The sequence below is a fragment of the Xenia sp. Carnegie-2017 genome, unplaced genomic scaffold (assembly GCF_021976095.1).
Source record: "Xenia sp. Carnegie-2017 unplaced genomic scaffold, XeniaSp_v1 HiC_scaffold_22, whole genome shotgun sequence".
Taxonomy (NCBI): Eukaryota; Metazoa; Cnidaria; class Anthozoa; order Malacalcyonacea; family Xeniidae; genus Xenia; species Xenia sp. Carnegie-2017.
Window position 1 is genome coordinate 13,521,345 of NW_025813485.1, and position 23,177 is coordinate 13,544,521.

The 23,177-nt window shown below is 36.0% G+C and overlaps 4 protein-coding genes across 11 annotated transcripts; 1 reads left to right on the forward strand and 3 right to left on the reverse strand.

Annotated features, from left to right (window-relative positions):
• The first annotated feature begins 36 nt into the window (after positions 1-36).
• Positions 37-22,737, forward strand: LOC124447348 (mitotic spindle assembly checkpoint protein MAD2B-like). 7 transcript variants are annotated; one of them, XR_006948699.1, is made up of 13 exons: positions 37-313; positions 469-587; positions 1,015-1,086; positions 1,464-1,502; positions 1,685-1,749; positions 2,449-2,546; positions 5,951-6,024; positions 6,366-6,458; positions 6,669-6,726; positions 20,807-21,334; positions 21,474-21,875; positions 21,951-22,102; positions 22,326-22,737. XR_006948699.1 is itself a non-coding variant. In XM_046998259.1 (10 exons), exons 1-9 carry the CDS (start codon positions 268-270, stop codon positions 6,708-6,710), a joined length of 648 nt encoding a protein of 215 aa, XP_046854215.1. In that variant the 5' UTR covers positions 37-267; the 3' UTR covers positions 6,711-6,726; positions 7,848-8,312. The 7 variants fall into 7 exon arrangements, 2 of the variants coding, with proteins under 2 accessions (XP_046854215.1, XP_046854216.1); XR_006948698.1 differs by having other exon boundaries at positions 20,807-21,160; positions 21,395-21,875; XR_006948696.1 differs by having other exon boundaries at positions 20,807-21,875.
• Positions 3,445-5,504, reverse strand: LOC124447346 (potassium voltage-gated channel subfamily A member 2-like). The gene has a single exon (XM_046998255.1). The coding sequence runs from the start codon at positions 5,485-5,487 to the stop codon at positions 3,772-3,774; it is 1,716 nt and encodes a 571-aa protein (XP_046854211.1). The 5' UTR covers positions 5,488-5,504; the 3' UTR covers positions 3,445-3,771.
• LOC124447341 (transient receptor potential cation channel subfamily A member 1-like) lies at positions 7,418-12,254 on the reverse strand. Of its 2 annotated transcripts, none has more exons than XM_046998251.1 (7): positions 12,004-12,254; positions 11,835-11,925; positions 11,039-11,332; positions 10,369-10,616; positions 9,607-10,129; positions 8,316-9,350; positions 7,418-8,163 (listed from the first exon to the last, which is right to left on the reverse strand). In XM_046998251.1, the coding sequence occupies exons 2-7, from the start codon at positions 11,914-11,916 to the stop codon at positions 7,844-7,846; spliced, it is 2,502 nt and encodes an 833-aa protein (XP_046854207.1). In that variant the 5' UTR covers positions 11,917-11,925; positions 12,004-12,254; the 3' UTR covers positions 7,418-7,843. The 2 variants fall into 2 exon arrangements, with proteins under 2 accessions (XP_046854207.1, XP_046854208.1); XM_046998252.1 differs by having other exon boundaries at positions 11,039-11,140; positions 12,004-12,253.
• Positions 15,022-20,086, reverse strand: LOC124447344 (transient receptor potential cation channel subfamily V member 3-like). Its single transcript, XM_046998253.1, has 7 exons — positions 19,912-20,086; positions 19,426-19,522; positions 18,474-18,767; positions 17,833-18,080; positions 17,072-17,594; positions 15,782-16,816; positions 15,022-15,631 (listed from the first exon to the last, which is right to left on the reverse strand). The coding sequence occupies exons 2-7, from the start codon at positions 19,505-19,507 to the stop codon at positions 15,342-15,344; spliced, it is 2,472 nt and encodes an 823-aa protein (XP_046854209.1). The 5' UTR covers positions 19,508-19,522; positions 19,912-20,086; the 3' UTR covers positions 15,022-15,341.
• Positions 22,738-23,177: the final 440 nt, after the last annotated feature.

Genomic DNA, 23,177 nt, shown 5'->3' on the forward strand with positions numbered 1-23,177 from the left:
TGCTTCTCCTTTCCATTCTTTTTTCTTCATCTCTTTTCTCCCCTTCCTTAGTTTAATTAAATATGCCCGAGGCTGGGTTGTGGGACCTGTGTTCTAATCTTATCTTGTGAAATCTTATGGTAATGCCACCTGTATATGTTGCAAATCGTGGATTTTTTATTTGACAATTAAAAATGTCGAGGTTTTTCAGAACTATGTTGGATATTTAGAAAAACTGACTTCACGATACTAGTAGGAAAGGCGCACAGTTACCGTGTGGTTAATGACATGGAAGCGAGGGAAGCCGAAGGATTTGATGCAAATGGACGAAATGGTAGAAATTGTTATTAACTTATTGAAGACAACTGTACTATAGTTATTTGTCATTTAAAAAGGTATAAGAAACCTTCTTTTTCTTAAGAAGGCAGCACAAATCTAAAACAACTCCATACCGTGTGTTCTGCATCTCATGTGTTTAATTTCTTGCAGATGCGTCTGATATATTGTGTGAATTCCTGGAAGTTGCTGTTCATTTTATTCTTTACATGAGAGAAGTGTATCCAGCTGGAATTTTTGAAAAGCGTATGAAATACAATGTGGCTGTGCAGGTGGATATCTACAGTGATAACTTAGTCCCAAATATCATCATATCCCATCTTTAATGTACATGAAATGGTGATGGTCCTTTGAATATGTTGGGGGGTAATAGCATAGAATTCCTGTTTCTGATGACAAACAGATTTGTTTGTGTGTTCAGTGTTCTGACATGTTTGCATTGACAACAATAACCATGGTCCTTCATGGGGAGTACAAATGACAACAAAAAAAACTGTAATGTGTGTCCATAAGTCATGGAGGAAAGAGGCCCAGCATTCAGCTGAGCATTGGACTTCTTAATTTCTCTGAATGGCCCTGTCCAACTCTCTATGGCTTCCCTTATCTTCCAGCTTCTTACACTTCATCTTTTGCTGTTTCCCATCTCCACTGGCAGTAATAGAACATTATTAATGTCGCACTTTTGAAATTTGTTTTCAGATGTCATGCCATCCAGAACTAAATCAATACATACAAAATGTTTTGTATAGCATCAAGCCTTGTTTGGAGAAGGTAGTCATGAAATGTAGGAAGATAAGTTTAAATTTTCAATGCTGAAGATAAAGTAGTTCTTGAAATCAATAAATCATTGTTTTACAAACATTCATATGTGGGTACTGGTCTCATAAAAATGTTTTTAATTCCTACCAAACTCTAGCTTTGGCATGCAAATAAATCAGTTTCATTCAAGAAAAGTTGCAACACATATTGACTTTTAACTTTGAAGCTGCTGACTTCAATATGTTTATCCAAGAAAATTTGGGACTGTTGTAAGAAACATAATGGATTTTCTTCAAAAGCATTTGACAATACTAGTTTCCAATAGCAACCATAGCAATTGAGGAGACTGTTGGTCATTGTAAAATTAAGTTTTGAAAATTGACTTTTAGGGCGAAGTGGAAAAGTTTGCTGTTGCAATTATTGATAAGGTAAGTACTAAAAGTGTAATCATGATAATGCATTTGAAACAGAAACTTTTTATTTGTATAAGTGGGTTGAGAAAATTGGAATACACAGTATTTCCTTGACAAAGTTTAAAGTTGGGCTTGAAGTTAGCATTTCTTCACTTGTTGTAAGATGATCTGTAATTCTTTGTTGATAAATTTTATAGGAGCTTCATCCGCTAGAAAGATTCGTGTTTGAGATCAAATCTGGCTATGATTTTGTATCATTAAGGTTTGTATTAGCTCTAATATGTATATTTTAAAGATATTTCCTGTTACATCAGCGGTAATGACTTATTTGAATTGAAACAACTGGAATTTGCTTTCCGAAATACTTATGCATGAGCACACATGATGAGAGAGGGGAGAGGTGACATGATGGGAGAGAGGGGAGAGGTGACATGATGGATTGGAGGGAGGGTGACATGATGGGGAAGAGGTGACATGATGGGGAAGGAGGTGACATGATGGGGAGGTGACATGATGGGGGAAGGAGGTGACATGATGGGGAAAGGTGACATGATGGGTGGAGGAGGAGGTGACATGATGGGGGAGAGGTGACATGGTGAGGGAGGAGTGACATGATGGGTGGAGGGAGGAGGACATGATGGGGGAGGGTGACATGATGGGTTGGAGGGAGGGTGACATGATGGGGGAAAGGTGATATGATGGGTTGGAGGGAGGGTGACATGATGGGGGGAGAGGTGATATGATGGGGAAGGAAGTTGATCCCAGAAAGAAAAACTTCCCTCCAATTTTATCAGGATGTGTGCCTCCTGTAATTTTGCAATTAATATTTAAAAGAAACAAATATGCACATCTTGGACCAAATCATGTTGCACCTGAGTATTATGATACCTATATTATTATTATTGTTGTATTGTGTTATTATTGTTTTACAGTTCATTTTGTTACTTTCAACTTTTTTTAGGAAAGAAGACCCATGTTTCTTTAAAATTGAGTCAACTTTGCGAGCCTTTTTGTTGAAAATTGGTGTTTGTGATGCAATGTTGCAGCCAAATCCTTCTGGTAAGGATTGCATGAAACGTGTTAACGTGATGACTAAAGAAATAATTCCAACTCTTTTACATAGTTTTACGTTGAGCCCAACGGATCAGATAGGAACATTAGGGAACAGCCATCTCGCTTTCCAAAATGCATTTCCAATTCATTACGCATTTCCAATTCATATTTTTTCTTGCGTTAAAACATGGAGTCATTTTTGTATATCATATTTGAAATCGATTGACTACCTCCCCTCCCCCCCTAAATATTTGTCAAATGTGTATCGCTGCTCAGTATGGTTGTTTTTAAATCATGGTTTATATTTAGCCTTGTTTTCTTGGCAGCAATCGGTTTTCAAACACCACTTTATATACAATTTGTTGTACACTTTTAAACCACCAGGCCTAAAAGCAAACGAAGGATTCCTTATGAAAACTTTAATGTCAATTAAAACTTCAATTTAGTAGAAACTAAGTTCAACGACCCACGGAACGTTGTTTACCGTTATTTATTTCTTTCGATCGTTTCAAACCGTCAGTAGAGTTACAATACATTAACTTCGTAATCAATTAAATGCAAATAGCTTCATCAAATAGCTTTTCTCTCTGATTAGATTAGAAACGTGCATAGACATTGAATTGCACTATCTAAACTTAATGCATCTGTCACCTGCCTGTTATTATTTTCAGTAATCAAACAGACTAAGAACTTGCTACAACAGCAAAAATATTGTTAAATAACATACTCAAAAAGAAGGTAAATAAAGGAAATTTTAATCATTAACATGGAAGCATGTAAGCACTTTTAATATCATTGACCATACTCCAACAGCGGGAAATGAAAATATTATGTCCCATAGAGGAAATCAAATTTTGAATGTGTAGGATGAAGCACATAATGGAAACATTAATCATACAATAAGTGATTGCTATAAATCTTTATTTATTCGCTGAATACATTGTTAACGGAGAAACGATTGCACAAAGAAAACTACCGAAAAGATAAATTTATAATAATATTGTTTTTCCAACTTCCAAGCTATACAAAACTGTTCCAACTCCTAGCTTAACATAATCTTCTTGGCCAAAAAAATTTTGCTACTAAACGTTTTAACCGTTATAAGTTCAATTCATGTGTAATCTCTTTGTATTTGATAAGGATATATAAAGCTTTCTATAATGGTTGTACAAATACCTACATCAAAGTTCGTAGAAGTCAATCAGGTCTATTTGTGTTATATATTTATAGTTTATTCGCTTGTTTCAATGCCAGCCTTTTTTAATTTATTTCGCTCTTTTCGAATACTATAAATCTCCTCAAAATGATTGAGCAGAACCGGTGCTGGTAATATAAAGACGATCAGAATGCCGAGAACTGCAGCCACTGCTCCTATAAGCTTTCCAAGATTTGTGATTGGAACGACGTCACCATATCCAACGTTAGTCAACGTGATTATCACGAACCAAGTAGAATCAAGATTACTGATGATATTTGTCGAGTTTGATTGTTTCTCTGCAAAGAGGACGAGCGAGGATAACGATGTTGTTAGAATCGCGACCAACAACATGAGTCCAACAATCAAATAGAAACACCGATGAATCGTGTAGCCTAACAGGCGAAGTGCCTCTATATGATGTGTTAGTTTGAGCACCCGGAAAACTCTTGTGAGACGGAGCAATTTACGTATTGTTACATGGCGTTTTTTGACGAACATTGCAGCAAAGTACGGAACGATAGATAGACAGTCAATGATACCCAGTACCGAGAACACAAACTTCAGTTTATGCTGTGCAGTTACGAGAGCAGCAGTGTACTCTATCACGAACCATGTTGTTATAATGGTATCAACGATAAACCATTCTGTCTTGTGGTCGCAACGTCCTGCGCGATCGTTCGGTACCAGGCCTTTGTTTTTGCACACCATCCTATAGCCGTAGTCTGTGGTCTCAAAACAGAATAGGAATGTCGTTATCACGATGAAGAGAAATGATATCCACGATATTATCATTGCAATTGTTGAACTTTTTGGGTCGTGGAACAGTTTCCATAACGTCTTCTGCCATTCTTGCTTAGGCATTTCAATTGGTATGGTTTTGAATGCCCAGCTTTCAGGAAAATATTCCATCAATTCAAAGAACTCGAGTTCGTTGGTAAATATTTTGAAGGGAACGTCACTGGGCTGTGCTAGTATCCCTCCTGACTGATAGAAAAATAAAATGGCGTTGAAAGCAAACTTGTTTCGCTCCTTAAATACATAAGCGTTTTTTTCTGCCACATAATGTTGCTTTCTCTTGCGTCGTGATCCTAGAAGTGTGTCTGGAAATCGCATCAACGTTTCCTCGAACGTTTCAAATGATTCATTTTGAATCCAGATCTTTACACGACGACCGCTTACGAAGGTCTTCGAATGAAAAGCGAATCGTTGGTCGACGCTGTCAACAAGTTCTATACTACCTTTACTAGTGAGTTGGAAATGAGTCGTTCCGAGAAAACTTCCTCGATGCGAGGCATCGTCCAGCTGTTTTGTCAGAGAGAAAGGTTTACTTGCTGTGCCGCTAAACATTATGGAGATGCGGTAGAAATAAGAAAGTAGGTTATTTGTTTCAAGCCGAAGTGGAGAACAACGGTGTGGTAGGATTTTTGAACGCCTGTCCGTCTCAGGTACTGTATACAGATTGCGTTGAGATTTTGCACTATACAATCTCAACTCGACGCAGATGGAATGATGCGGTCTTGGTAATAAATATTTCACATATTCTAACCGCATAACTGCGATGTGGATTTGCGGAAACGTGATGTACTGCACAGTAAGCCAGCTGCTTCTATACCAGACTTCAGAAGATGATTTATTTCTTTCCAGCTTCATCAACATGCAGATGCAAAAGGCGATAAAATTTCCATCAATACTGTCGAGTTTTAAATGTGTGTTGTGGGTAGAGGCAAAATTTCGTACAGTAATGTTCATGCATAATACGGTAGTCGAGTTTTAAATGAAATTTACTTATATTGTTTCGAAGAAGAGTGTACTGCGCACGCGTGCATCTTCATTTCAAGAATAAAGAAAATAATCAAACATGACATTTCAAGTAATTAACTTTTTCATCTGCTTTATAGTTAATATGTGCTCATTCTCGTTTCCAAGTCTACATGACATTGCGCGCATTCCTGTATTTTAGTTTTTGTTTAAGCCAATGACAGTTATTTGGTTCTGCTTTAGCGCAAAGCTGCCATGTTTGTCTCCATTTTAGAATGAGTCAGAAATGAGAAATAAATCGCCTTTTACGTCATTTTAGGCGATTGCAATTGCCTAACTCTAACATCTGTGAGGTTTTTCAAATTACCTGCAACTACATAAACTACGTGACTTTCATCTCGCAACTTGGATATTACTGAATGTTAATAACAGGTTTCGAAACCATTTTATATAGATTGCCGATTCTCGATCATGGTCTACACGAAGCAGTCGTCAGAAATGAAGATAGAAGAATCTGATGATACTCAGGCATGTCATTGACTTTCCCGTTTATGAATGACGTAGAATTTAACCATTCAATAACTTGGGGAGTTGTGCGTGGGCTCATAAACTATCTTCTTTTTACTTCTCCAGAAAACCTGTGTTTTGTTTTGGTTCACAATCTCCAAATTCATAAGAGAAAAACGCTTATTAGGGCATCTTTCATAGAGTTACTTTAGTTCATAAGATACCTTAACGTTAATTTGATAATTTACAGTGATAAACTGCCCTCTACTGTTTAAAAGAACTGATTTACAAGCATTTAGTCAGATATAAATCAAAGATTTCAAGTGCTGTGTATTCAAGTTATACGCCATCTATTACAACAGGCATTTGCATGGATAAATGTTGAAAAAAATGAAGCAGAGATGGAATCGCCGTGGATTATTCCACTAAAATCAAATTCATCGCAGTTCTTTAAAGTAAGAGCACCATTGATTTGTGTATGCACAGTCATTATAGTCCTGTAAATTAACTCGTTTCATCATCATCATCATCATCATATCTTTTCGCGCCAAGGGGCGATCCAAACTCGGGCTGGAAGTTTGGAAGTGTTGCGCGTGTTGTAGCAATCAGTCGAAATCATTTGTTTGATGAAGGATTATTTGAATTTTGTTTTATATTATATATAGATGCAGTTATTTGTGGAAGAGTCTCGCACTAAAGACACTTGACATTCATGGAATGAAAGTAAGTTCATAGAATCTTATGTAAAAAATTATGGCGAAGCCCGTATAGTATATTGTTATGTAGTTTCATATTCTTTCATTTTGTTCATCAGCTGCGTCTGTACAGCTACATATACGGATCAATGACGGGCTAAACTTCAACTTTTATCTCTTACGACACCATTTTTACCACAATATATACAGCACAGCATATATGCTTTTGGTCAACATTATTGAGTGTGCTGTGTAAACACACTAAATAATGTTAAGGTACGCTTTAGTGGCCACGAGGCAAAGAAAATGTTGAGCGCTGTTGTATGGAAAGTTTGAGCAAGTTCTTCTCTCATACAACAAAGCTCAACGACAATCAATGACACTCAACACTCCTCAGCAACCTGTTAAGTTTACTATGTTGAGCGGATATTCAGTTAACATGTTGAGAGCGTTTGTACGTAGCGTTGATAATATGTATGATGTCATTCACCGATCTGGAGATAAAGAAAATAGTACGGTTGCTTCGAGGCTAATGGTGAAATATTTCGCTTAGCGTACTGATCAAATCGATAAATAAAACTATTTTGCTATTTACTTTATTTTTCTACTTTTCTATTAAGCGGTCCATATCGACACATGTGGACCGCTTGCCTAGCCAATCAGTTTACAGAAAGTGCCTAAATAGGAACTCGAAACGAAAATGAAATTATAGCATAAAATTATAGTCCATGTTATAAAGTTTAATCACAAATTTTGTTACATGATGATTTCAAGGATATGATCATTAAATATATTGTCTTGTGAAAGTAAGTTTTGGTTCTGCATGCATGCTATGTAAATTTCAGAACATTATAAGCATCGATTTCTTCAGCAATCTATATTGTTTTTGCAGCGAGTGAATACAGTAGCAGGAGTAAATTCGCGGACTGCCTACTCCATTAAATCTGTCATATAGCTACATGGCGTCAATTATTCCTTACCATGCAAGCATGAACGGACCAAGCGTTAATGTTTGCGATAATTAATTATAAGTTGTTTTTTTTTTATCTTTAAAATGAAATCTTTGAGGGCATGCCTGACAGACAACTACCATATGTTTCCTCGGAAAGGTCTGTCAGAAAATTTATTTATTGAAAGTTTTTTCCCTAGAGAGAAATGCTGTTATTACTGACTGTATCCCAGTCTGAAACATCATCTTTTGAGTTCTCCGTTTCGTGGCGAGATTTCTTTTTGGATTGTCTTTCATTTCCATCTTTATCGTAATCGTCTCCTTTATTACCTTTCCTTTGCTGTTTCTTGCCTTTTCTTTGCTGTCGATCGCCTCGTCGCGTTTTTTTCGTTTCGTCTTTCGTGCTCTTCTCGTTTATTGGCAATCTTTCTATCAACGTATTCAAAGTTGGTACTTGGATCTTTCTCTCTTTCCATTGATTTGGTGTAAATATACGAGAAATGGCGGAACTGTCACCTTAAATGTTAATAAAAATATGACTTTAGTGAAAATAATGTCTAAATTCTCTCTTAAACCTATGACGCATCCAAATCAAAACATCATCAAGCATTCAATAAGTTTTTTCAAGAAATCTAACTTAATAAATTAAGCTCAATGTTCTATGATACCTCGTAGTTGTTTCAGAAGTCGTTTTATTTCCATTAGATTATCATTGTCCTGTCTCTGAAGTTCTTTAATCTTTTTAATGTCGCTTCTAAGTTTATCGAAATCGGACACTTTATTTCTTCCATAGACTTTTGCAAATCTTTTATGTAGTGCCTGTTTGATTGTCTCTATGTCGTCAACCAGTTGGTTTGAGTCAGCTATGTCTTCTGATGTGATACACTGGGCCATAGTCTCTGTGATTTCTGGGCTGCAGTTCATTCTGATATGCTCATGATACTTTGACTTTCTTTTTTTATTCAAAATTCGCTCTACATTTATAACTTTTATGGCTCGCTGCATAATTCCGTTTGCTACTGCATTACTATGCACTCGAGTGAATGTGTCTGAAAGTAATGCTATTAACAAGTTTAAGGTAACTATAGTCATAGCTGTAATATACATTACAGTAAGTATACGAGCCATTACTGGTTCCGCTTTAATCAAATCTTCCAAATGGAAATCATCTCCGACCGCCATTCGAAACACCGAGTATATCAAACTGTTAACTTCATCGTAGTGTTCCACAGGTTGCAATGATAAACTGCCGAAAAAAATCCAGAAAGATGCTGAAAACGGTACAAGAAGCAAAATGAACAAGAATGCCCAGTTGATAAAATCACCACTCGTTTCACCAAGAAGAATGACAAGAGTTCCAATGCCAGGAAATGGTCTCACCGTTTCCAATAAACGTAACGACACGACCAGATTGGCAATGCTTAGAACTCTTGTGTAAATAAATCTTACACTGTTGCTACTGACTTCGTAAAAGGCAAAGTGCAAACCAAGCGCTCCAATCATTACAATCAAGACTATCCAGTCGTAGTAAAACCATCCATTATTTCCACCAAATCCCTTTAATTTATTAATTCTCGTCATTTCGTTGTTTAGTGCCTTTTCCTCTTGTGGCCATCTTGGATGGCAATACTTTAAGTCCTTTTGTAAATTCTCTGTTTGAGATTTGATCCAATAATTTTGTGCTCGCATCTTCTTTATAGTCACTGAAAAAAAGCAGTTATTTTTATTTGTTTAGTTAATTAGTTTGTTAAACGGGCAATACTGAAACAATCATAGATGAAAGTCATCATGAATGACTTCCACTTTTCCAACTATCCGAAATTCAAAGTGCTGAAATTCGAGAAAGTAGGTTATGTGTATTTGATAAATAGCCTACGGTATGGATGTCCTTTTAATTAGGGTTTTGTTTAAGTTGCTCTCAGTATTGACGAAGCAATGAAATTAAAGCAAAAAACCTACTTCTCACTTGTCGAACGATTTGATAAACAATCATCATACAGATAACCACGAGCAATAAAATTCGCCAAATGTTTTTGTCTAATGGTTTATACAACTTTTTACCCTCGTCTGGTGTTAGTGTAGACATTACAGTCCACAGTATATTGAATATGACATAAAAGCATAGGTCCCATATCGTCGCCATACGACCGAAATTGATCCACTTTTGGTTGACGAGGCGCTGCATGACTGGATGTGAAACAACTTCGAACCTTCTCCCAAAAACGGCAGCTTCAAGTGGAGTTGGAGCTTTTTTCGTTTGTATATTCATTCGCGATGTCTCGAGGAAATTTAAGTAATAAATCTCCTTCCTTGTTATAACATCTGTTCTGTGGAGTTGATTAAGAGCTTCCAACGATAGGTGTGGTAATCGATCAATTAAAACTGACAATCCTGAGTTCCCGGAAGAGTCAAGGAGACACGACGAAGCACCTTCGTCGATCAAAACTTTTGCAGTTCTGTCTCGCGACCATTCTCCAGCCAACTAAATTGAGAAAATGGTGATGTTTTATGCAAACAAATTTTATCACAACGAGTCTCAAGTATTATAAAGGTTCTTTGATGAATGCAATTAAGTGCAATAGTCCATTCCAGTTAATTCACGACAACGAATTTCAAATGCAATTTTTTTTTATCAAATATCATTGTCTGATACATGCTTTTCATAACCTCTCAATTCTTTGATCGTCGGCAATATTTCTCTGTGAGAACTGTTCAACTTACTTGTAATGATGTTCGATTTCTGTAGTCAAGTGAGTCAATATTTGCTTGATATCCCAACAATAATTGAAGTGATTTCACCGAACCATTCTTTGCTGCGTAATGTATTGGAGCCTGTAATTCACCTACTGTCCTTGCATCAATGTCTGCTTGGTTTTTTAACAAAAACTCGGCCATTTCGACATGGTCAACCGACACAGCTACGTGTAGAGGGGTTCGCCCAAAGCTATCTTTTATGTTGATCTCTCCCCCTGCAACGAAAAAATAAGGAATGCTGGCACATCATATATTAGACATAACCGAGGTGTCTTAAGATTTGTGGGTTTTTTTAATCTTATACTTTTTTCCGTTGTTTCGTTTTGGTTTGAAGGATATTGAGAAATTTTTAAAAGAGTTTTCTTTATTCAAGTTGTATTTTATATCAGTATGGCAGCTTATAACGTGTTGGCTTAATAATCGTAATGACATGTTTTCTAAAACAAGTTAGATTTTTTCAGTTGTCGTCATTCACATTTTGCATGATCCTTGAATACTTAGTTAAGAAAACTGATTAAAAAAAATACTGCAACGAAGACGATACAATTGATAAATACTGTATAATGAAAGTGACAGTAGCAAGTTCATTGCGCCTGCTGGATTGTTATTGGCAATAATATCACTACTTTCGCCTCACCCATAGATATAATGAATTTAGCGACATCAACGTTCCATGAACGTGCGACCTCGTGAAACATGGACTGACCATGTTCATCTGTAATGTTTATGTCAGCGCCACCTTTAATAACAGATTCAACAAATTCATAGTTGAAAACATCGTTTTTACTGTTGGATTCGGCTAACGTTGCGATGTACTGTAAAAGAGCTCGATTGCGTTCCAGTACACTACTATTTTGCTCCGTTAATGCTGTTTGATTGAGTTTATTTTCAATGACTGCGTGGCGCGCCGCCTTCAACTTTCCCGAACCGTCTATATACACAAGACAGGAATATTTTATAAATCAGTGAAGCGATATTGGCTACTTAATCTTATTTATTGCTATATTTACTTCAGCTTCAACAAATGAAATAGGGAACAACGGAAACTTTATATGTTCAGTTAAAAGCACACATAATTTTTGTGTCTCGTACATGGACATTTGTCGACATTAATTTTATTAGGCGTTTGATGATGAATTGTTCTTTGTATATAGTGTTTATGCAATGTTTTGAATTCGCTAACTTCCCTTAGGCATAGGTTTCTAATCATAAATGATTAGTTATTTGTACAGAAACAGTGAAAAATTCATGAAGACAATATGTCTTTTATCAGAGATATACCATTAAGCTTCTAACCACTTCTGGTTTACGTTCAATATACAGCTGCGGGGAAGTAAATAAGACAACTTTCGATTACGCTCTTCAAATATAATACAAGGGCTTCTAGCACTCCACATTTCTTTCATACCGATTCCTTTGTTGTTTGAACTCACTTGAAATTTTTTCAGCCTTAATTTCTTCGAAAACTTTCATTTCATGTCCGCTGTACCGGCCATCTGACCGGTTGTCATCCATTATGTATATCTAAAAGTAAAACAATTTGAAAATTGACCTGACAATGTTTGTAAGCAATTTTCAGAGTTAAGTCAAACAAATCATTACCCTTCGATTTGCTGGTTATTCAATATCAAGGTTATTTTTGTGTTCTTATCACTCTATGACATGTTATACTCCATATATCAGAGATGAATAGTTTATTAAGGCAATGAGCCGATGGCCGCTTTTGTGTTAAAGATTTCGATCGCATTCTTGATGCAGAATATTTGCATTTTATTGTTTGTAAATACCACAATCTTTTAAAGGGGTTATATCACGAATTTTAGCCCCCCTTTTTTATTAGCTTAATTGAAAATTTGGATTATTTGAAGAACTATGACATGTCGCTGGACTTAAACAGATAAATATAAGTTCCTTAATTTTGCCTCCAAAGTCGGGTACTTTTTGCGAATTTTTTACGACGCCATATTGATACTTGTGACGTAGATAGTTGAACACGTCTGTTTCCGTCAATATAATATTATATTATAGGAGGTGATTTTGTTGTCGTTTTTCTTGTGTTAAAAACAAATAATGACAGTATTTTCAATAAAATATTAAAAAACAAGTTGTCCGGAAAGTATGGCTTCAAATCAGTGCTCAGATAATTCGAATTCGATGTCTGAATGCGTATCTGATTCGAGCTCGGAATCCGTGGGTTATGTCGAGCATTTAAACGACTTCGCATATGACGATGAACCGCTCGCAGGAGATGGTGATGAAGTGCATACTCAGATGATCCCGATGGAATTCTCCCTGCGACCTTAGAACAACGAAGTGATGGCGTAATTCCACTCGGTGAATGGTAAGTTGTTGTTTTCTCCTGTTTGTAATATACATAAAGTTACTTTATAAACCACAATGCTCCCACGTTTCAGGTGTAATTGTCAATGCTGTCATACCGATTTGTTAGAAGGCGCATTAGAGTACAGATGCTGTAAGGAAATAGGACCAGCTTGCAGAAAATGACATTCGATGGCAGCATTGAGAAAATATCATGCACAGCATGCCAAATTTGGGCCTTTAGTTCATGAGGCTGTCCTTGAAAACGTCGGGCCACTATTGAGAGATAGGAATGGACGTGCTTATCGCCGCCAAGCATCACAATCATTAAATATGTAAGATTGTAAATTGTATGAGAAAGAATGTTATCATCAACATTGTTTCATCAACAATAATTAGTCCAACCTTTTTATTTACTTCAGGTACTTGAGAGCTGTGGCATACAGATGGTTGATGCGATGGTTTTGTGGGTCTATGGGATGGGAGAATACTAGGCCTTTACCTGCTTGTGTTTACCACTTTATTCGGAAAGCATATCCAAGTGGTAACACAAAAGTTATACCATCAGAGGGGATGATGGAAAGGTCTTTAACTTGTGCACTGTAGAGACTGTTGGCCTTCTTTGCTGAGTTTAGAATGGTCAGGAAATATGCCTAGATGAAACCAAATAGGAGATACATGGATGCACTATAAGGTAAAGAAAATCTTTTCTTCAATGTCAGTCTGGGAAAAAAAAAGAAAAATTATATGGAATTAAATCATAGCATAAATGTAAAAATGGAAAATAGCAAGCCACATGAACTTATCTTATAAGGTCTTCACACTTGAGTGCACTGCATCCACAAAGGGCATGTTGAGCATTAAACTACAATAAAAAAATTATTCATGAAAATTAATTATTTACAATCGAGTGAGATAGTCATCTTCAATCTGACAAGTATACATACCATTCAATGTTATATTAATACTGTAATCATCAGGAAAGGTGTGTATACTGCTTACTTGAATGGTGGTGAAGAGGTGCTTTTTATTCCCAAGCAACTAATATTTGATTCCGTGCATCATTTGTTGAGTATTTCCAGACTGCTATCTTTGCTGTTCCTGTTCCACTAAGGAAAAATGCAGATCATTACATCCTAAAATAATTGTAAACAATACCATTATCCCATACTTACAGCATGGATAAAGTGCATGACTGACATGCTTGTTCCTCAACATATTTTTTTACTGCCTCAGCCTTGGATCGTTTGTTGGGAAACTGGCTGCACAAAGGTTCGGGTGCTTTTCCTCTATATCTTTCCATTATAGTTGAAAGTTCTTGTTTATTAGACATGAAAAGAACATTCTTTACTTGTTCAACATATTCTAAAACTTGTTCAACATCCTCAAAACCCGGTCTATGTTTACGCACAAAATTTACCCATTTTCTATGTCTTTGCGGCTCTGTTTCTTTATTAGGAAACAGATGCATCGACATTCCTTCTGTTTTTGAATCATTGGCGCAACTAATTTGATTAGGTCCGCCAGCAACACAGCGTTTTCCTCCGCGTTTCTTATTAAGATTACTAGTAGAATACGCCATGTTGATATATGTGTTCAACTATCTACGTCACAACTCATTAGCATACCGATCAAAAAGTTCGCAAAAAAAATGCTGAAAATCGTGACTTTGAACGTCCATAAAATCACTTTCACCAATCCAATTTCAATTATAATTGCAGATTTAAAATCACTGAAATAAGGTCTTTCAATTTAGCTAATAAAAAAGGGGGGCTAAAATTCGTGATATAACCCCTTTAAATTTATTCCTTATTTTTAAGTAAATTAAGTGGTTAATTTCCGCCCATAAACAAATTTCCTACGTATGTAGTCTGCTGCCCAGCGATTTTTTATGCCTGGGGCAAATCATCAGCAACTGAAACCATCCCCACCAAAATACGCGTGTTTCACAAGTAAATTACTGACCAAGAAAAAAACATTTTAGAAAACTCCATATTAAACATCGTCTCTAATACCAAGCAAAGTTTTAGAAATTGAATGACCTTTTACAAACCGAAAAACGCTAAGACCAAGCCTAAGGTTTTTTATTTCAAAAATCGTTGATAAGGCGGGAGACGGCTTTGGAATTCATTACAACGAAGAAAGTCCCTTTGAAATTAATGAGATCTTTTTTGTTTTCTATGTCTCAATACATTGCTTAAATGTTTGCATGCTGAGATGAGATAAGCAGAAAATATGAAATGCCATGCTTTCATATTCTGTTCTCAATTATTCAGCAAATAGCTTTTATATTAAACTCTATTCATCTAAATATTCTATATTAGTATTCTGCAATAACAATTTACATCAGTTATTCAATTTATAAAGAGAGAAAACGCTACCATTCTCTACAATGCTTTGATTATTTAAAGTATGGGATTTTTCTTCTTTATTACGTTAAGAATGAATATTTTTTCAAGGTCTTCTATCACTGTCTTCTATCAGCTCGAGTAATTTAGTTATACGTGGTGTTACAAAGTATTTAAGTGTGGGCACTTTGCGCATGCCTGACAGACATCTCCTGTTGCTATAGATGTGTGTTTATAGGAAGGTCTAAAGAAATTTTTCTCAAGCGTTTTTCCTTAAAGAGAAACGCTGTTATTACTGACTGTCTCCCAGTCTGAACCTTTATCTGACGAGTTTTTGGATTGTCTTTTTTTTTCTTGTTTATTATAATCATCTCCCTTATCACCTTTCTTCTGTCGTTTATCGCCTTTTTTTTGCCGTCGATCGCCTTTTTGCGTTTTTTTCGTTCCTTCTTTCTTGTTACTTTTCTCGTTTGATGTTTCTACCAAAGTATTGGAAGCGGAAAGGGGAATTCTCTCTCTCCATTGATTTGGTGTAAAGATACGAGAAATGCCGGGAGAATAACCTTAAATGTAAATAAAAACATGATTTTAGTGAAAAAACATTAAGTTTCTTTTCATTTATATGACACATCCAAATCAAAACATCATCAAGCGTTCAATAAGTTTTTTCAAGAAATCTAACTTAATAAATTAAGCTCAATGTTCTATGATACCTCGTAGTTGTTTCAGAAGTCGTTTTATTTCCATTAGATTATCATTGTCCTGTCTCTGAAGTTCTTTAATCTTTTTAATGTCGCTTCTAAGTTTATCGAAATCGGACACTTTATTTCTTCCATAAACTTTTGCAAATCTATTATGTAGTGCCTGTTTGATTGTCTCTATGTCGTCAATCAGTTGGTTTGAGTCAGCTATGTCTTCTGATGTGATACACTGGGCCATAGTCTCTGTGATTTCTGGGCTGCAGTTCATTCTGATATGCTCATGATACTTTGACTTTCTTTTTTTATTCAAAATTCGCTCTACATTTATAACTTTTATGGCTCGTTGCATAATTCCGTTTGCTACTGCATTACTATGCACTCGAGTGAATGTGTCTGAAAGTAATGCTATTAACAAGTTTAAGGTAACTATAGTCATAGCTGTAATATACATTACAGTAAGTATACGAGCCATTACTGGTTCCGCTTTAATTAAATCTTCCAAATGGAAATCATCTCCGACCGCCATTCGAAACACCGAGTATATCAAACTGTTAACTTCATCGTAGTGTTCCACAGGTTGCAATGATAAACTGCCGAAAAAAATCCAGAAAGACGCTGAAAACGGTACAAGAAGCAAAATGAACAAGAATGCCCAGTTGATAAAATCACCACTCGTTTCACCAAGAAGAATGACAAGAGTTCCAATGCCAGGAAATGGTCTCACCGTTTCCAGTAAACGTAATGACACGACCAGATTGGCAATGCTTAGAACTCTTGTGTAAATATATTTTACACTGTTGCTATTGACTTCGTAAAAGGCAAAGTGCAAACCAAGCGCTCCAATCATTACAATCAAGACTATCCAGTCGTAGTAAAACCATCCATCGTTTCCACCAAATCCCTTTAATTTATTAATTCTCGTCATTTCGTTGTTTAGTGCCTTTTCCTCTTGTGGCCATCTTGGATGGCAATACTTTAAGTCCTTTTGTAAATTCTCTGTTTGAGATTTGATCCAATAATTTTGTGCTCGCATCTTCTTTATAGTCACTAAAAAAAAGCAGTTATTTTTATTTGTTTAGTTAATTAGTTTGTTAAACGGGCAATACTGAAACAATCATAGATGAAAGTCATCATGAATGACTTCCACTTTCCAACTATCCGAAATTCAAAGTGCTGAAATTCGAGAAAGTAGGTTATGTGTATTTGATAAATAGCCTACGGTATGGATGTCCTTTTAATTAGGTTTTTGTTAAAGTTGCTCTCAGTATTGACGAAGCAAAGAAATTAAAGCAAATAACCTACTTCTCACTTGTCGAACGATTTGATAAACAATCATCATACAGATAACCACGAGCAATAAAATTCGCCAAATGTTTTTGTCTAATGGTTTATACAACTTTTTACCCTCGTCTGGTGTTAGTGTAGACATTACAGTCCACAGTATATTGAATATGACATAAAAGCATAGGTCCCATATCGTCGCCATACGACCGAAATTGATCCACTTTTGGTAGACGAGGCGCTGCATGACTGGATGTGAAACAACTTCGAACCTTCTCCCAAAAACGGCAGCTTCAAGTGGAGTTGGAGCTTTTTTCGTTTGTATATTCATTCGCGATGTCTCGAGGAAATTTAAATAATAAATCTCCTTCCTTGTTATAACATCTGTTCTGTGGAGTTGATTAAGGGCTTCCAACGATAGGTGTGGTAATCGATCAATTAAAACTGACAATCCTGAGTTCCCGGAAGAGTCAAGGAGACACGACGAAGCACCTTCGTCGATCAAAACTTTTGCAGTTCTGTCTCGCGACCATTCTCCAGCCAACTAAATTGAGAAAATGGTGATGTTTTATGCTAACAAATTTTATCACAATGAGTCTCAAGTATTATAAAGGTTCTTTGATGAATGCAATTAAGTGCAATAGTCCATTCCAGTCAATTCACGACAATGAATTTCAAATGCAATTTTTTTGATCAAACATCATTGTCTGATACTTGCTTTTCATAACCTCTCAATTCTTTGATCGTCAGCAATATTTCTCTGTGAGAACTGTTCAACTTACTTGTAATGGTGTTCGATTTCTGTAGTCAAGTGAGTCAATATTTGCTTGATATCCCAACAATAATTGAAGTGATTTCACGGAACCATTCTTTGCAGCATAATGTATTGGAGCCTGTAATTCACCTACTGTCCTTGCATCAATGTCTGCTTGGTTTTTTAACAAAAACTCGGCCATTTCGACATAGTCAACTGACACAGCTACGTGTAGAGGGGTTCGCCCAAAGCTATCTTTTATGTTGATCTCTCCCCCTGCAACGAAAAAATGAGGATCTGTTGTCTTCACATGTGTCGAAAACAAACACACAGACACCGAGTTGGGTACGTCAAAAGTTCGGCGTCGGAATCAAGTTAAGTTCGACAAATTTAATTGATACAACAATAGAATTAAGTTCAACAATTTAGTAGAAAAATGAACTTTGGTGCGGCAAATGATTCAAACGGCGTTTTTAATGAGCCGACTGCCACTCCACAACGCGGGATATTTTAGATCCGGATATTCGGTCCCTTTTTCCTCATCAAAAAGTTAACTACCTAAGTCCGACGTATTTCAGTGAAACGTCAGTTTAAGAAAAAATGATGGCAAATCAAGACATTCCCGAGCGGATCGATTTTTATAATTTATTTCTTGCATTGTATACGCACCCATAGTTATAATAAATTTAGCGACATCAACGTTCCATGAGCGTGCGACCTCGTGAAACATGGACTGACCATGTTCATCTGTAATGTTTATGTCAGCGCCACCTTTAACTAGAGATTCAACAAATTCATAGTTGAAAAGATCGTTTTTACTGTTGGAATCTGCTAACGTTGCGATGTACTGTAAAAGAGCGCGATTGCGTTCCAGTACACTACTATTTTGCTCCGTTAATGCTGTTTTATTAAGTTTATTTTCGATGACTGCGTGAAGAGCCTCGTTCACCTTTCCCGAATTGCCTACAAAAAAGAAAAGAATACTTTAGAAAACAGTGTAGCGATATTGTCTCTGCAGTCTTTGCATGTTGCTACCTTTCTTTAGCTTGAACGAATGAATTTGAGGGGGGGAGGGAGAGCAGGTAAAAGCTTTGTATGTATTTAAAGTATATATGCAAAAATTTTGTTGTACGCAATTTTTGAGTCAGTGTACTATCTTGTAGGTATATTAATATATGGTGAATCCTGCGTTAAGAGACTAAATCAGGCTTAAACGATTCTATGGCTGTCTTATAATGATCTGAGATCACTTTTTGTAGCCAAGTTATTGTTTGTTGTTAAAAAGTTGGTGTATCCATTGCAAAACAAATGTTCAACTCGACAACCCCCTTTTGCAATGTTTTTGCTCGATGCGTGCTTCTCGGAAATTCCGGAAGTGTGTGAGTCTAAGTAAGCTTTCTAAACAAACTACCTCGCCGAAGAAACTCGCAACATTTTCTATAATCACTGGTTCATATTTAATTGATGCAACAATAGAATTAAGTTCAACAATTTAGTAGAATAATGACTTTGGTGCCGGAACGTCTTGTTTCCAGCTATGCGGGGGAAGAAATTGCGAATGACAGCAACTTTCCTATCTCTTTCACCTTTAATTTTGATATTTGAACATGATTCAACTCACTCAAAATCCTGCTGGCCTTAACTTTTTCAAAATTTTTCATTTCATGCGCGCTGTGCCTGCTTTTTGACCGGTTTTCATCCATCGTGTATCTGAAGTTCTAAACAAAGTAATTCAAATAATTTCTGAATGGAAATAATATAATTTGAGGGTTTACGGGCGCAAAAATCCTTTCAGTGCAAACGGGTCATAGATATTAACTATTAAGTGTTTTATATGACGAGAAGTTGAAGTCCTGTTCAATGACATTCGAAATTTCTATGGAAAACAATTTAACAGGCGAAATGTTTGACGTAATTGTGTTTAAGCCATTTGTATAATATACATAACATGTGTTTTTATCGCTTTTCTTATTAATGGCTTTGTAAGATTTCCTAAATGAATTTAAGAGTTGAGGCATATGACTTCGACAGTATTCAGGTATTTTTATGTTTCAGCAATTTACGTAACCCCAAACTTTGATGATAAGGAAATCTAACAATACTTTACCTTGGTTATGGTGATTATTCCGTATTACGTAGTTATTTGGATATATATTTTCAAATGGCTAACATGTATTTCTGCTTCTGGCGACGTAGTCGGTTTTTTCCCATTACACCATGAAACGTTTATCCGATTTCACAACTTTAACTTTTTGTCAGAGATATATCATTTGCTTATCAACTCCTCGCGTGAGTGACCACTTTTGTTGTCAGATAATTGTTCAAAAATCTCAAACTCATCATATCTGCATTTTAACAGAGGGGGCGTAATTTCCGTTACTGCTCACACTTTATTTTGGGTGAATTCAGGTAAAGTCAATGGCCGACGCCTGTCCGAAATTTTAATGCAAATATTTTGAGCAATATCATTGTTCATTTCTTTAGAACAATGCCATTTAGCCATTTTCCAGTGAATAAACGCAAAAATATTTGCATTGAAAACTGGCTAAGCCACTGCATGTAATTCATAATCATCTTCCCACCCAACATTCTTGCTTTTTTTTATTAATTTGACGACGGCGAAAATTTATGCAAAATTTTTATGATATTTTTTAAATACCGAAAGTGATTGCTTAGTCTCAAATATCTCATAAAATACTTTAGCTTTTGTAAATTAATTCAGACCATTAGAAAGCCTACTATTATTGCTTTCTGCTGATATAAATTTTATTACTTGAACTTGTTTATAACGATTACAATGGCTGTTTCAGTGCAATCAATATTATGCAGAAATCATAACTCAATAAAAAAAGTACCCAAGTTGATCGGAATTGGAGACTTTTATGTTCACTCATTAATGCAGAATGCCTGTTGCCATGGCGATACATTCATATTGTCTTAAAAAACCCATCTCTCAAACAGGCTTTGTTTTTACAAAACGATTAAAATACTTCATCTTATAGATAACAAATGATGCTGAGTCGGTTCCCGGTGGTTCGAGAGTCATAGGATGTACAACACGGGAGATATTGATGCTCAAAATTTGCCACGGCTTTCCCATCACTACTGATCATGGAACGCTACCTGTAACACAGAATAGATACCACCAGAAGGGCCACTCTCGTCGGAACCTTTGAAGATTTTGTTGTCAACTTTTAGCCCGCAATCAGGCATCGCCGCCATGTTGGCAGCAAGATAACTTCAGCAAGTTCGTAATAGAAAATATAGTAATGAGAAACAGTTCGGCGCGTCCTCGACAATTATATGGCTATTCCATTTTTGTTTTGTGTATGCCATCACGAGCAATGTCAAAGAAGGTAATTTTGACAACTTAGGTCGAATCGCATCGTTAGAATACACGTTTTAGAGTCAAAATTTGTTATTGTGGTCTTATGCTTTTGCCAACTTGCCAACATTCAATCATGGTTATGCTTGTATTGCGAGCTACAATGAAAAGGATCATCAACTTTGTCTATGGAATTTTCCTTGTAGTAAGTTTGTAGAATGTTACAAATGCTTGACTTTAATGTACTTTCGCGATCTTTTATTAGAAGAGGAAAACTCGCGATTTGCAAATTTGTTGCCGTAATAAATTCGCATTGTTAAAAAAAGTTTGACCAAATATTGCAGTGGAAACTGTGAACATGTACGGAATGGCACTGGTATCATGTTAAGACTCTTCAAGATGCTCTTTCCAACATTCAGATTTTTGGTTGTGACTGAGAAGCAATCCACGAAGGTGTCTTCAAGTTGCATAATGTAATTTAAATAGCACGATGAAGGAGCAGTCAGCCCACCAAAGTTGAGTTCTTTATATGCCTTGAAATAGCAAAGCAAATTGCCATCATTGTTTATGTTATTTGAAGTCAAAACGTTCTTACATTGGAGACAGCTGTGGATTTTGAAAGCTTTGCTTAGCAAATATCCTGAAACATAGGCAGCAGCATTTTTGAGCAATAAATTGTTGCTAATATTTTGTTCTCGGTAGTCATTTCACCAATCAACAGTGAGTTACTTGGAGCTTTTGCATGGGTAAGTGACATACTAAATGGTTTGGGCTTTTTTTTTTTTTTGAAAATTGTGTTAGCAGAGTGTCCATATCTTTAGAACAGTTTCCTTTGGAAGAGGTCAAAAGTGAACTAAAAAAAACCTTTCGAAAAGCTCTGATAAATTGTATTGGCGTGGGATTGTCAGAATTACCTCCTTGCTGGCGTATTGTTCCAAAAAAATTCTCTAGAGCATCTGTGTTTAATCTTCTGGTAAGCAAGAATGCAAAATTATGTGAGGCATGAAGATAGGTCCAAAGACAGATAATGGCCTTTATAGATATAAGCCATCCCTTCAGTGATTTGATTCTGCTTGTGATGTTTTTACCATCTTTTACCACTTTGATTCCCTGGATAAAGGACAGTACTTCTTTGAGAAAAGCATGTGATTATTGCTGTTGCTTATTGCACTTCTTTGTTCTTTTGCTGATTTCAGTGTGGAACTATTGATGCAATCGAAAAGTGAATCAAATTTGAAAAGCAAGTCAGCTGTACCCAAGGCTGATGGTGGTAGTGCTCCAATAGATGAATATGTGCAAATTGATGCAGCAATGGTGTGGCTGAATATTTGTGTAGCATATTTAACTTGAAAATTAATCTGAAAATTAATGCAGCGACAGCGATGTAACGAAAATAACAATATATATATATTAATAGAAGCAAGAGGACAATTTTATTTCCTTACAACGGAATCAATACTTTAAATTATCTAAAACATGACAAATATAAGGAACATATAGTTAAGAGCATCTGGAAGTTAGCTACAATCATACAATATAAGAATTTTCCCAACACAATATGGCATTGGCATTAAATACAATTGCACAAGTTTGCAATTTCTCAATGAACATTTATCGAATGTTCGGGATATGACTAAATTTGTCTGAATTCTAAAGCACCAAATCCAATGTCATACGAAATATCTTTTTTAGTGTAGCCCGTCCGTTGATATATTTCACATTGTTCCTTCTTGTTTCTGATTTAAAGACGTTCGTTAAGCGCTTTTCCGCTCCGTTCTTTACAAATAAATAAATACGAATAACCTTGACCACACGGCCACGGCACAGCATTTCTCATACAGGTCTCGATAGAATTGTACACATTGGTTGTACATGAAAAAGCATAAAAATATGTTGATTGTATGTTCCCATTTCAGCACAGCTTTCATTTGGTCGTCTCAGGATAAATATTTCAACTTTTCAAGTAATAACGCCAAGATTTTTGAGTTGTACATTGCTACCCTTATTTAGTGTAGCAAGTTTATCTTGCTGCCAACATGGCGGAAGTG